This window comes from Microcebus murinus, chromosome 4 (assembly GCF_040939455.1).
Source record: "Microcebus murinus isolate Inina chromosome 4, M.murinus_Inina_mat1.0, whole genome shotgun sequence".
NCBI classification, from domain to species: domain Eukaryota; kingdom Metazoa; phylum Chordata; class Mammalia; order Primates; family Cheirogaleidae; genus Microcebus; species Microcebus murinus.
In genome coordinates, this window is record NC_134107.1 from 59944111 (window position 1) to 59959110 (window position 15000).

The 15000-nt window shown below is 41.6% G+C and overlaps 1 protein-coding gene across 3 annotated transcripts in view; it reads right to left on the reverse strand.

Annotated features, from left to right (window-relative positions):
- The window catches only part of P4HA3 (prolyl 4-hydroxylase subunit alpha 3), a 35807-nt gene that overhangs the window by 10812 nt on the left and 9995 nt on the right, over positions 1-15000 (reverse strand). For 2 of the 3 annotated variants that reach the window (XM_020286610.2, XM_020286608.2), the window contains exons 4-8: positions 12091-12240; positions 8995-9046; positions 6926-7083; positions 6507-6683; positions 1431-1495 (exon numbers count right to left, since the gene is read on the reverse strand). In XM_020286610.2, coding sequence (XP_020142199.2) covers positions 1431-1495; positions 6507-6683; positions 6926-7083; positions 8995-9046; positions 12091-12240 — 602 coding nt within the window. The remainder of the gene's footprint in view (positions 1-1430; positions 1496-6506; positions 6684-6925; positions 7084-8994; positions 9047-12090; positions 12241-15000) is intronic. The other variant, XM_076002310.1, reaches the window with a different exon arrangement.

Consider the following 15000-nt stretch of genomic DNA (forward strand, 5'->3'; position numbering starts at 1 on the left):
AGGCAAGAGCCTTGGTATGATATGGGAAGACCACTTCTTTGCTCTTTAAGGAATGGATCACTCTGTTCATTCTTCCATACAGAGTGGATAGAAAGTGCTATGCCTCATGCTCTTAGGTTGACAGAGCTCTCCAAGACAAAGCTACTGCCTTCAAAGAGCTCGTGGATTGTGTGGGAGAAGACAAACACAAATATAACTAAGTCCAAATTAAGATAGAGTGAAAAAATGAGAAATTAGACTCTAAAGTAAAGTGCTGGGAGCACAAAAGAAGTTAATTCTACCAGGGTGTTCAGCTAAGATGGTGACATTTAAGCCAAATTTTGAAGAGTGCATAAAATTCCAATATATGGAACGATGTAGGACTGTTCCAGCCCAAAGAAGGAGTAATGCGAATGGAGAAAGAGGAAGTAGTTTCTTGATCTGAAAAGTGAAGAAAAGGGCTGGGCACAGTGGCTCACACCTGTAATCCCAGCACTTTGGGAGGCTAAGGTGGGAAGATCTCTTGAGCCTAGGAGTTCGAGACCAGCCTGGGCAACGTGGTGAGACTTTGTCTCAACAAAACAAAACAAAAAGTGAAGAAAACACCACCTACTCCCCTGGAAGCAATGAATCTAAATATAAGGTTGATTTTTCTTTCTGACATTAGAATATCAGAAAGGTTAGAAAAAGCAATGAAGCTGCATGAACCTTTTAAAGTATAGAGGATAACTACTGTAAAAGAAAGGTACTGGACCAAATAAGTTAAGCCAAATGATTCTGAAGCAAAGCTTCCATCCCTCACTCACTTCCCAGACAATACAAACTAACCACCCATCCTGAGGTCTGGCCTCTCCCCAAGGATGCTGAGGTCACTGTCTCACATGGCTCTGATGGAGATCCCGCCTCTTACAGGATCACCAGGCCTGTCCTTACAGTGCAAATGAAGGGCTGCAGTGGGGAATGTGCAGAGGGGTGTGCAGGGGGGTAGGGAGGGGTGCAGGGACTGGGATAAATCAGGGCTCTCACAGCTGAATCTGCTCCTCCAGCGAAGAGATTGGACACAGAGAATCTATTATATTTGTCTCTTTGCCTGACTGCTGGCAAGTCACGCTTTGAATGTGAGTCAGAAGGTGGGAATGGAATCTTGTGGAGTCAAATCATAGATGTGAACAGGACTGTATGTATTCTCTTGAAAAGTAATCCTGGTTACAACAATACTGGATAGGATTTACTTTTTGGTTTAGGCCCATATGAGCTTCTTCAAGTCTTTCTCGAATGGCCTTCTAGCTAAATCCTCCGATGATGTTTCTCCTACCACCCGTGAAAGGAGAAACTGCATCTCCTGCAGTCCCCGAACAGCTGTTGCTGACCTGGCACTCAGCTGTGTCATAGGCCCGGGTGAAGGCAGCAGGTATGACCAGCAGTCCCTGCCAAGGAAGGGCCATCCTTACCTTTTGCTGATGCGGTACTCCACTTGCAACTGCTTTTCCCCTGACGCCACCACTGATCTCTGGAGCTGGTGGAAGGACATAAGACAAAGTGCAAGTGGTTATGATGCAAAGGGGAGGGCTCTGTCATTTCCACAGACAGGCCCCTCTCTTATGCATGCACATAACAACCGCCACCTCCTCCCTACTTAGAGGGTATTTTGCACGAGGGAGTGATTTTGTGATAGCTATCAATCTTAAAAATAAAAAATAGTAAGTGACCAAAAATCTTAGGGTTGAAAATAAGCTTTAATACTGTGTTTGGTCTACAGTAAGCAGTCCAATAAAAGTTCGTTGAGCTGAAATAAACTGGTATTTGAATCCCTTTGTATCTGGTGTCAGGCACAGGGCCTGACCTATGGTAAGCACTTAGTAAGTGTTGAATGAAATAAACACCTCCAACAACAGGAAATTCTCTACACTCAGAGGCAGCCTGCTCCTTTTGAACAATTCTGACAAAAGCTCTTCCTTACAATGAATCAAAATCTGTTTTGCTGTAACTGCCTTTTTAAAAAATTGATATATAATGCTTGCATAGTTTTGGAGTACATGTGATATTTTGATAGACAAAACGGTCTGGACTATGAAAAACAACAGGTTTGAAGTCACTAACTAAATGTCTCGCTTTTGTTCTGAATGTCCAGATATAGCATTTAAATTGTTTTTAAATAAAATGCCTACTAATTGCAAAGTCACTGTACTAGGGACAGAAAGAGAAATATTATTTATTTGCATAAGGGTGTGTCTCCTTCTGCCTCTGCCAACAGAATGTCAGCTCCACGAGGGCAAAAACTTGCTTTTTTCAGTGCTGTATCCTGAGGGTCCAGAGAGGGCCTGGCAGGGAGCAGGGGCTCAACATTGGTCAAATGAACAAGCGAATGAATTAAACCAGGCCTTGCACTTAAAGGCACTTACAGCTCTCAGATCCAGCCCTGTTGCTACACAGGCAGAGCAGTGCCCAGGGCAATGAACTGCACAAGAAACTTTTGCCCTTCTCTAGGGCTTCCATAATGTCATTGTTCCTGCTGCTAAACCAGGTGGACAATCTTGGAAAAGCCTCTTCCTTTCCTTGGACCCGTCTCCCCATCTCTGAAATGCAGCATGTGAACAGCACGATCTTGGGAGTTCCTCTCAGCCTGTGGCTCTGCAATATTAGGATGTGGGAAATCAGAAGGTGACTGATATAAACGTTACCAATTGCCCTGGCATCCTCTCTCTAGCCACTCATAGAACAAAGAGTCACAGAAGAGAGATGCCCCCTCTGTTTTAGTAGGGAAAAATCAACAGCTTAAGAAAACAAAACCCCAGGAAACCCCTTCTCCCCCAGTTAAGGGGCCACTTTGTGTTACATTCCTTTAACAATCATTTATGTGGGAGCTAAGAAATTGATCACATGGAGGGGGAAAGTAGAAAGATAGATAATAGAGACTGGGGGGAGGGGAAGGATGGAGAGATGTGGGTTAAAGGGTAAAACGCACAGTAAGACAGAAGGAATAAATTTAGTGTTTGGTGGCAGAACAAGGTGACTATAGTTAACACAAATGCATTGTACTCTGACTTGATCATTACTCATTATACACATGTAACAAAATTTCACATGTAGCCCCTGTATTTGTACGAATAATAAATAAATAAATAAATAATCGTTTATTGTACACCTACAAGTCACTTGTTTTTTGGAACAAATATTTATTGGCCGTTCTCTGTGCTAAGCACCGTCCTAGGCATTGGACAAAAATAGGTTAAACCAACCAATGTCGCTGCCCCTTAGTCATCTCATGGGGCCGTAATGGGTGAGTACAGAGTGCTATGGAAATAGAGAGAGGGGCGTTTAGCCCATTCTCATGAGGGATCGGAAAGCCTCCTAGGATGTCCACAAGACACACTGGAATCACACAGATGAAATGGGATCACGGGCAGAGAGGAGTGTGTGGCTGGAGTGTCAGGTGAAGGGGAAGATGTGGCGGAAGGTGGTGCCAGCAGCCAGGCTTCAGAGGTTTGCAAGCATTTGAGGGCAAAAGTGGCCCATTAAAGAGTTTAAGTAAGGGCTTGACATGGTCAGACTTGACCTTCTAAAGATACTCTGGATGCAACAGACAGAATGAGGCAAGGCACTTCAAGAAAGACAACATATGATGTTTGCTAGTTTGCAGTCTAGTTGGGGAGACAGGATGCCAACCCATGAAACTGCCAGTGATACCAGATAACACATAAATGGCAGAATAAATTTAAAAATTAAGAACCAAACAACTGGCAACAAAAACTTTGAGTTCAGAGTTGGAGGGGAGGTTATTGTATGTTCACTCAAAGAACCAAAGTAGGCCAGAGTGGTCAGGGCTAGCAGGTCCAACAGAGGCCTGAGACTTCAACTGAGTCTTCAAGGATGGGTAGGATGTGGGGAGAAAGAGAAGTGATGGGAGAGTGTGCTTTGGGACAGTGAATATGAAGCAGATAAATTTAACACAAGCCACCGAGATGTCTGCCCAGGTCCCATGGGGGAGCCACTACCAGAGAAGCCCAGGGTTTATTCCTGGAAGAACCAGGCATTAGCAGCTCAGCAAGACGCTTCTGGGGAAGGGACTGTGGCAAGCTCCGTGCATGCCAAATTGATGACCTGGCCATGAATGATTAAATAGATATTGCTGGGTGGGCCACTTGTCCTGTCACCATGGCAACATGGCTAGTCTGAGGAAAAAGCAGCTGCTGGCCAAATGCTACTACTGCTGGCTCACTCAGAAGCTGAACCTATTGAAAACACATTGTTCCAATTCACCAGTGGAGCTTAGTCATCTCAAAAGCCTGCACAAAGATTCTAGACTTGCCTGCGGGGGGTGGGGTGGGGGATTAGATGAAATTATTGCTGCTCTTCTCTCTCCGATCCATGTCTCTGCTATCAGAGCCTTCCCTAAAACCACAGACCCAATCATGCCACTCTCCTGTTGAAAACCATCCAACGGCTCTCCTGCTGCCTACACGATAAAACCCGAAGCCTGGCATGGCACCTGCAGTATCTGCTGAGGGCGTCTCACGGTCTAGCCTCATCTCCTGTCACCTCCCCTCGTCTCTTGCACAGTTTAGCCACCGAGCTTCTCCCTGGTCTCTGAACACATCACATATCAGGCCCTTGCACACATTGCTTCATCTTCCTGGAATACCCTTTGCCAACTTGTTTCTCTGATGGATGTCACCTCCACAGGGAAGCCTTCCCTGATTCATCCTCTCTTCCCCATCGGCTCTTCACCCCACTGCTTTTTCTTCAGAGGAAGGCTTACTTTTTTATGTCACCAGAGCACAACTCCCTGCACACATATCAAAAAAAAAAAAATGATGACCACACATATCACAGTATATCGTAAAGATTTATTTGTCCTCATTAAGCAGTAAGCTCCCAAAAGGAAAGGACCGATATCTCATGTCACTGTACAAGCCCAGTACCCAGTCCAGCGCCTGGCACACGGCGGGCTCTGCTCTGTTGATGAATGACTGACTACTGTCTGCCTGAATGACCTGCACATATTAAGGGAACAATGTCTGGTTTGACATAAATAAGTCTGAGACAGTATGGATGTGCCATCTTTAAACAGGCAACACACTTATAGAGGTGAGGAAGACTGCATAATTTTTCTAAATATTTGCCACACTTCCTAGGGGGAGGATTAAACGTCCCCTTCCCACAGACATCAAGCTTGGCTCGGTAATTTGCAGGGCCTTCCCTGTGGAGGAACTAGATAGACTCCCTGTTGACTGCAGTGGTGGCCACATGTTCCGCCTTGACCAGTGACCCGTGGGTGGAAGTAATGCCTGACGCTTCTACACGGAAGCTTTACAAGCCAGCTCGTGTTTGCCATCTCTTGTCTTTTTCCTCTCCCGTGAGACTGGCAGCGTTGCACACAGAGGCTGCTATCAGGTTGGGTCCCAGAGTGTGGGGCTGAGCTGCAGCCAGCCCAAGACAGACGTGTAATATGAGAAAGAAGCAAAACTTTGCTGTAGTTATCTCTGAGATTTGGGGCTGCTTGTTACTGAGCATAACTTAGCCTATGTTACCAGATACAAGAAGGCAGAACAGCAGAGCAGCAATCAATGTACATCTAAGTTCCAGCTGTGGCTCCAGTTACATGTGTGACCCTAAGTCTCTACTCCGCTCTGGGCCTCAGTTTTGTCTTTAACAAAATAATGAAGTTGAACTTTCCACTCTGATTCTGTAAATAGGTATTAGGATTTCACTCCTTGCCCCTGTCATCTCAATCTTTTATCCTTTTTTAATCCCCCTTCTACTAATTATATGAAATGGTTAACATTTTTGAAGCGTTCCTTATTTTTATGTTTTTAGATTAAATTGACACATAATGATATGCACATGTCTCAAAAGGACTATCTGCAGAGTTTTATTTATTTTTATTTTTTTAATTTTTTTTGAGACAGAGTCTCACTCTGTTGCCCGGATAGAATGCCGTGGCATCAGCCCAGCTCACAGCAACCTCAAACTCCTTGGGCTCAAGCAATCCTGCTGCCTCAGCCTCCCAAGTAGCTGGGACTATAGGCACATGCCACCATGCCTGGTTAATTTTTTCTATATATATTTTTAGTTGGCCAATTAATTTATTTCTATTTTTAGTAGAGACGAGGTCTCGCTCTTGCTCAGGCTGGTTTCGAACTCCTGGCCTTGAGCTATCCTCCCACCTCAGCCTCCTAGAGTGCTAGGATTACAGGCGTGAGCCACCGCACCTGACCCATCTGTGGAATTTTAACAAATGCACACAGCTGTGTATGCCACGTCCGTAACGAGATATTAAGAGTACATTTTCAACACCCCAGAAAATTCCTTTGCACCTCATCCCCAGGTAATCCTTTCCCTCTAGAGGCAACCGTTACTGTGATTTTTTTCCACCATGGATTAGTTTTATGGAATGGTTGGCATCTTGAACTCCTAGACTAGTGAAGTGTCTGCTTAGTTGTCCAGGTTGCCTGTTCTCACACTCCCGAAATCCAGGCATGTAAAGACAAAAAAGGAAGTTCTTGGCAGGCTTTGGGGACACTCACCCATGGTTCTGCCAGCTCTCTAATTTTCTGAGCCTCCGAGTCACTGACAAAGTCATGGTAGAGAGCAACATAGGGCTCCAGGTGAATGACCTCCTTCCGGATGGGCTGGAGCAGCAGGTAGGGGCTGGAATTGGTCTCATAGGAGCAGTAGAGGCTGGGGATCTGGTAGTGAGTGGGCTGGAAGGGAAGAGTAGAATCAGTAGAAGAGAAAAAGGGTCTAGGAGCAGAAACCACCTTAGGGGAACTATGGCATAAAACAAATGGAACTTGAGAGAGACAGAATGTGGTTGCTCTGATGCTGCCCACGTGAGCTTTATTGTTTTCAACGCATCAGCCCTTTCCCCTCACATGTCCCAATGCTAGCTTCTCACTCTCTAGCCAAGCCTGTCTCCCCTTTCTCTTTCCCTGAGGGATCCTACCTGAGAACCCAGGGTCTGACATAACCCCTCGTAGGTGTTTCTGGTTTGCAGATGGGGTACATTGGGTCTCTGCATGACAGCTACCGCCCGATTGGGGCTCTCTGCCAAGAGCCTTTCATATTTCAAGATATTCCTGGCCATCCTCTTATTATCTGGGCCTGAGAGAAATCAGAGCAGGGAATAATATCAATTAACAAATACTGGTCCAGGCAGTGCTACCAAGGTTTCCTGCAGCTTCACTGCTGTGCAGAACAAGCAACTGGATCCCCTGAATAACTCCTTGTGTCAATGCACAAAAGGATGTAAGACCCTCACTTCCAGAAAAGTACCTGGTATTCAAAAAAGACTGACTTGGGCCTGGTAGATCTGAAGGTGCAGAAGGCTTTGGGAAGGAACGTGATACTGAACACTCTTCGGCCAAGGGATCATGAGGATGGCTGCTCTGGGATAGTGACGGTCAGTTTTACGTATAGAGAAGGAGCTTCATTCTTTCATTCAATCATTCATTTACCCATCCATTCAATAAATCTTCAATGAACATTTACTATGTACCAGATATCATGCTAGAGGCTGATCTCCCAGAGCTTAGACTCTAATGGAGAAAAGGGATATTAAATTACCACTTATAACAAAACATGATAAGTAAGTGTAGTGACAGAGAAGCCCCAGAGAGCCAAGGCCTGTTGCAAAGGGACTCAACATTTTCTTCCCTGGAGAACTGGAAGCTCATTCATTCTTGGCTCTACTAGATCCTTCAAAATTCATAACTGGCCTAGACCCAGAGCAGAGCAGTCTGGAATAAAGGGACTCTAGACTTTGGTTCTAGACTTGATTCCCACAGGGTCCTCGGAAAACCCAGTAAATCTTGTGTCTTGTCTGTGCCCACTTTTTGTACCCACTTTGGCTCAATATGCCCCATGGATTGGCGGCTACCCATGGCCTGCTTGCCTCTGTGCATAAGTCTCAGTGCATCTCAGAAGGGGGTCTGAATTGAGCAGAAATGAAATTTGGGAGAATGGAAATGATGAGACCAAACAGCAATGAAAATATTACGAAGCTAGAAATGGGAATCTCATGTGCCATGTTCTACTTATCCACCTATAAAAGCACACAGTTTAGGTTCTCTTGATGAGGCAGAGATTTTAATAGATCGAGCAAAAAGAAATAAAAGGAGGATTGGGTTATAATTTTGTTTGTACCACGAATTACCCATGTGTTTACAAACCATACAACTACTTCCTTATACTACTGTTTGCTAAATTATCAAAAGGAATAACATTACTAAATGGATCCATTAAAAAGTTATGAATACATGCAATTATTAAGTCCTACATGAAATATTTTATAAATATTAAACAAAATAGTGATTTTGTATCTGATTTTAGAATCTAAATACTTTATTAGAGGAAAGCCTAGGAAGCCATCTACCACTAAAATTTTAAGCACATATATCTATATATATATGTTTAAGCAAAAATATCCAAGCAGGGAGTTGATCTAGGAAGCATCTCCTTCCTGTTTAACTCATTGTGTTGTCAGCAAGGCAGTCCCTGAAGGGGGCTTAGCTGAACTCTGAGCCGTCTGGGCAGGATGGCTGCACAGCAAACTGAGCTCTGGTCTAAAGGGAAGAACTGATAACTCCCTGTGAGCCACTGAAGCGAAAGATCCTGCTGAGTCACTCTCCTAGCACACACAGGGCACATTGATTTCATTCATTCCTGGGTCTACTTCCAAAACCTGGGTCTTTAAAATGTCTCTGAAGAAACTGGCTCTCAATCCTGGACTTGTTCCCATAGAAGCAATGCTAATATATAACTGGTTGGGAGTGCAAGAGGGAAGGGACAGGTTGACATCTTCTCAGCATTTTCCAACTAACTTAAAAATTTCCCCCTGAGGCATTGATCTGCATATATGTAAGATTTCATCTAAAATTGTAAATGTGCCTTAGATTATGAAATTCAATAAAGATAGATCAGCTGTATGTCCCTTGTGGAGATTAAAGACCAGGAGTGGAAGGGAGTTCCCCATAACTCAGACCTGTGGCTGGATTAACTTTTATTCTTACGTACTGTGGAGAAGAAACTCTCGGGAGAGGCTGAGGGCACAGGAAACATTTCCTGCCTATTAAAAAAAAAAACAAAAACATAAAACAGAAAAGGAAAAGAAAGCATTAACTGCACTGAGGATATCTCCTCTGAACAAATCATTAAATAGATTTTTTAAAAAGCTGTAAAACATTCTTACCACAAGTAGATAATAGGGCGTATTGAAAGGAGCAGCCAACTAGAAATAAAGAGGATTTGTGAATCCGGTCTCACCACTTTCCTCATTTACAGTGGACTTATTACCACCCTTCCCAAGGAAGGTAGGAAAATAAATGAAGATAAACTTTCTTAAAGTGCCCTCAAATCTTAAAGTGTGCAAAACCACATAATTGCAGGGTGTTTGTTATTTGATTATAGTTTATTATTACACTTAATATGGAACTATAAAAACCCTAATACAGATATAATTTGTTTTCCAGGTCCAGATGTTCCTAGAGTCTACAAAGTTAGTTAAAGTTAGTGAGGCAAAGGAAGAACTAAAACAAAAACATTCCCCAGTGCACAGGAGTTAATTTCCCGGAGCCATTCAATCTGGGGCCCCACCAGGTCAAAAGGAAATGGGGCTTTCGTGACAAACCTGGGGAACAGACCCCGTACAGGTGGGCTGCAGTCCTCCTCTGGGTGCTGCCAGATGATGATTAACTGTTGGAAATGTGTTTCTTTCTAATCATTTTAGTTTAGCAAATTAAAAAATTCATTTTTAATGAAAAAAGCAACAATAAGCACATTATAAAACATAGAAGAAATGGAAAAAAAACCTACTGAAATCCAAGCACTGCAAATACTTTGGATAATATATAGTTTTTACACAGGTATGATCATATTTTATTTACACATTTTCACATCCTGATTGTGTCTCTCTATATTGTTATCAGGAGTGTTTTTATATCATTATATCATCTTCATAGATAGTATTTTTAATGGCTGCATTTTATTCCATACAGAAAATTCATCACAGAGAACTTAATCATTCCACTAATATTGGACTTACAGATTGTTTCTAATTATTTCATAGTATGAATTATTCTGTTCTATATTTAGCAAAGCAATATGTAAGTAAGCTATGAATATCCTGAATGTCAGATATTAACTCAAGCTTTTCAAACTCTTCATGAGATGAAGAGAACCAAAAGATAATTTTTCATATTTTTAAAACTCTAGAGACTTATAATGAAATAAAATACTTTAGGAAGAACAAAGAACTACTTTTGGTGTCCCAGTTAAATTTCTTTGGAAATGTGTACACTAAATAACATTAAATTAAAAAAGAAAAGATATACTCTTAGTATATAATATAATAAAAATAGCTTACATTTACTGAGTATGTAGTATGTGTTATGCATGCTTCCTGTTAAAGGCTTTGCATGTATTAGTTCATTTAATCTTGAGGTAAGCATCATTATTATTCCCCCTTTACAGAAAAGAAAACTGAGGCCCAGGGAGGTTAAGTAAGTTGCCCACATTTTCACAGAATTTGAACCCTGGTCTGTCTGACTCCAGAGCCCATGGTTTAACCACTACACTCTATTGTCTCTTATTATTAGCAGTTACTACAAATTTTTTTACTAAAATATATAATGAAAAAAATATATATGTTAAATTTTATATGATAATGAAAAGTCCATGGTGGGGCATTTACTTCTAATTTACTGGGGGGCCAGGGGAAACATTAATAAATCATCTATAAGACAATGCCTTATAGATAACAATCAAACTTCTTCTTCCATGGCAATATTATGCCATGATCTGTATCTGCCTTATGTGTTTTATTACTGAGGCATAAAAAAGTGCTATAAGAGCACAAAAGAGGAGTGAGGAAAATTAAGGAAGAATTCACAGAGTAGGTGACATCTGAGCTGTGCCTTGTGAGATAAACAGAATTTCACCAGAGGAAGCATGATGTGGAAAGGCAGAGTCTCCCAGCGAGAGGAGGGAACACCCAAGTCATCAGAGTTAGGGGCACTGTATTTAAAACCCCATCTTTCAGGGTAAGCTGCTTCTCTGAGTCTCTCCATATTGATCCTCCATTTCCTTCCTCTATTAAAACTCAATTACTTCTCACCTTTTGTTACCACCAGTTATTCCATTTGAGCTTTAACACTTAGCTATTGAGCAGGAGAGTTAGGAAAAGCATGTAGACAGTTTTATAACAAAGATCCATTTACCAGGAATGTCCATGAAATGAATAGGACCGTTTGCTGCACGGAGAATAAATCTGTTTTGTCAGCAGCGCATGGGTTGGGACCACCCACGTCCTCCTCCCTTTTCTCAGGGAAAGGGGGAAAGAAAAAAATGTGGGGAGCAGGAATGGTTTATTAGCTTTGGAAACTCCAGGGAACATGCAAGATGGTGATTTTTCTAGCCTATTCTTGAAGACTGTACAAGTCTGGTGGCAATTGGGGTTGGCTATACAAAAGGATGGCAGCTGCCACAGTCAACGAAATGAACTTCTATGTGAACAGGACAGGTAGTAAGTAGTTCAACAGTGCCAAGGAAAACTAACACCTGGAGGGGGAACCGAGGCTGGTGCTATAGAACAGTGACTGTAGTTCTGTAGCCAGACATGGTCACGTTACAGTTGGACCCAGTTGCAGATAGAAAAGGATAACAAACTTCTTTCATGGCAACATGATGGCATAATATCTGTGAAGAGTTATGAGTTAGTGAGAATGCAAAAGTGTGATCTACATTCACCATTAACCCATTAAATATTTGTGCATACAACTTATGCTACAGGTGAGAAACTTCCTCCTACATGAGAAATAATAATTGTAAAGTTGTCAATGTATTGGGAAGAGCACTGGACTAAGACTCAGACAGACTTGGGTTCTAATCCGAGGTCTGTGAACTTTGTGACAAGTTAAGGATTTTTTGGAGACTCAGTTTACTCACATGTGATATATGGAAATAATAAAATAACTGCCCTGCTTAACTCATATTTGGTCCTATTAGAAAGATGAAACAAATTAAGAGATACAAAAATGCTTAGAAAATTATAGAGCAGATATAAAACGTTATATTTATTGTGATAAAAGCAGTGAGCTTCACCTACTGTCTTACCTGGAAATAGGCAAAGGCTAAGTGATCCAAAGCATCTTCTAGACTTGCCTCATCCTCCGTCTTCCACTCTCCATAAGATCCTCTGAAGAGACTGACAGCCTCCTCCAGCCATGGAATGGCATGGTAGTAATCCCCCATGTCATAGGCCACCTGCAGATGACACAAGTGCCACTGCTAAAGCTTTAGCCCACAGGTAGAAAAAAAGAAATGACAATTCAAAGAGTAAGAAGGCCTTTGGGACCCAAGAAGGCAAGCTTTAATCTCAAATTCATTTCAATTCAATTTATTAAGCATCTACTATATACAATGCATTGTACTAGGTGGACAGGAGACACAAAGTCTCTTGCATTTAAGGAATTTATAATCTGGAGGAGAAGAGAGACATGACCTCAAGTGACTACAATATGGGGCAGGATGAAATGAGTGCTCAAAGGAAAATGGATAACATGCTGTGGAGTCTCAGAAAGGGGAAGAGACCTGAGAATCTCAGAAGGCTTCACGGAGGAAGTGGCATCTGAGATGGGCCTTCCTTGAAGAAGGAAAAGGATTTCAGTAAGCAGAGATTGGGAGGGAAAATTTTTTAAGATGAGGAATTGGCATAAACCAAAGCCAAAAGCAAGAACATGTTCAAGTCGTCCATTGTGGCTGTAGCCTAAGGTAAAGAGAACCAAAAAGTGAACTAAAAATGGCAGGATGGGCTAAGCTAATGACAATCTTGCATGTCATGATTTTAGGAGATACTGCTGGTAATAATATGAAAATGAATTATTTATTCAGTAATTCTTATTGGTAAATAATCAATTCCATTAATTATTCACTCAATATTTACCAGTATTTACTATGTACCTGGTGGCCCTGCTAGTCAAGAGTTTAAATCAAGTGAGGGGAATGTTAGTGAACTAATAATTGTAACATAGTGCATTAGACACCATAATGAAGATAGACACGGGAATGCTATAGAAGCCCAGTGGGTTCATTCCGCATTAAATGTTGGAATGCTGGCAACATGTACCAGACATAGCTCCTGTCTCCTAATAGCTTACAGTTAACTAGAATACCAGACCTCAGGTGGAATTTCCTGGAAGTCATTATTGGAGACAAGAAAGTATTATAAAGTCAGGGTTGGAAGAACTCTTTGCAAAATGATCTAATTCAGGTGTAACTTCCTGACAGAGAAAAAACCTACACATACTACAACTCTGCAGCCTAAATAACAAATCAATTTTTACCCCAGGTCTGCCTTTAACCTGCTGTTTTATTTTCCTGGGCCTCAAATTACCTATTTGTAAAAAGGTTGAGTTGAAAAATAACAATAAAAAATGACTGAACTTTTCCTGCCAAGTTAGCAATTTATTTAATCAAGATTTCCCTGAGTAACTTCAAGTCCCAGCAATATGGTACATTGAGATAACTGGAATCCTTCCACACACAAATACTTAGAAATTCTGAATAAAATAGAAAAAGTATTTTATTCTATATTTTCAAGAAAAAATGGAAAATACCAGGTACCAGAAACAAAAAACGAGCTAAAAACCAAAGCATAAGCTTATAAGCAGATGCTGAAGCTGCCTAGGATGGGGGTGTTGGTCTTAGTAACATCACGTTGTAATGCCCACATGAGAACAGAAGATAAGACTCCTTAGCCCTCCAAAATACCTAGGATTGGAACTAAGACACCCTTATGAAACTGGATTCTATAAAAAAAAAACTACACCTTAAGGGAAAGGGTAGACCAGAAAAAAAATTATCCACTGGCTTAAGGAGACAAGACAGTTGGTTTGTTTCTACCTGGCCTCTGTGTAGGAAAATAAAATGTCTCCACAAATGTTCTCAATTTTGGGCCTATAGTTTGTGAATTTAGGTATGAATCTGTAATATTCATTAGTCAAGGAACCCCCCCCCCCCGGAAATCAATATAAAAATGGGTATAAGGTCAGTGGTAGCACCAGAGTTCCTAGAAGAATAAAACCCAAAATCCTCTTGAGGGATAGTCCTACAAACCTGGGCACAGAGATTCTCTTAGAGGGAAAATTGTCTTGCTAAAAATAAGCTCCGAACCAAACATGCAAACTATATCAGAAAATAATCCATCATGAGCAAGAGTCAACAGATACAATAGTATAGTGGTAGAATTAGATAAGAATCTCAGAAAATAGAAAGGCTGATCTGCTTTAAAATAATTCATGGAGGAAAGGATTGGGGAAGTATAGATGAAACAAATTTGGCCACATGTTAATAATTATTGAAGCTTATTCTTTGACCCGGCAATATCACTCCCAGGTATTCATCCAAGGGAAATGAAAATAAATGTCTGAAGAAGGACATACATGAGAATGTTAACAGCAGCTTTATTGGCCGGGCGTGGTGGCTCACGCCTGTAATCCTAGCACTCTGGGAGGCCGAGGTGGGCGGATTGCTCGAGGTCAGGAATTCGAAGCCAGCCTGAGCAAGAGCAAGACCCCATCTCTACTATAAATAGAAATTAATTGGCCAACTAAAATATATCTAGAAAAAATTAGCCGGGCATAGTGGCGCACGCTTGTTGTCCCAGCTACTTGGGAGGCTGAGGCAGTAGGATCGCTTGAGCCCAAGAGTTTGAGGTTTCTGTAAGCTGGGCTAACGCCACGGCACTCACTCTATCCTGGGCAACAAAGTGAGACTCTGTCTCAAAAAAAACACAACAAACAAACAAACAAACAAAAACAGCAGCTTTATTCACAGTAGCCCAAACTGGAAACAATCCAAATCTCCATCAATAGGAGACTGGATAAACAGATTGTAGCATATTCATATAATGGAACAATACTCAACAATAAAAAGGAATGAATTATTAGTAAATGCAACAATGAATTCCACAAATACAATGTGCTGAGTGAAAGCTGGACTGAGAAGAATATATACCATATGGTT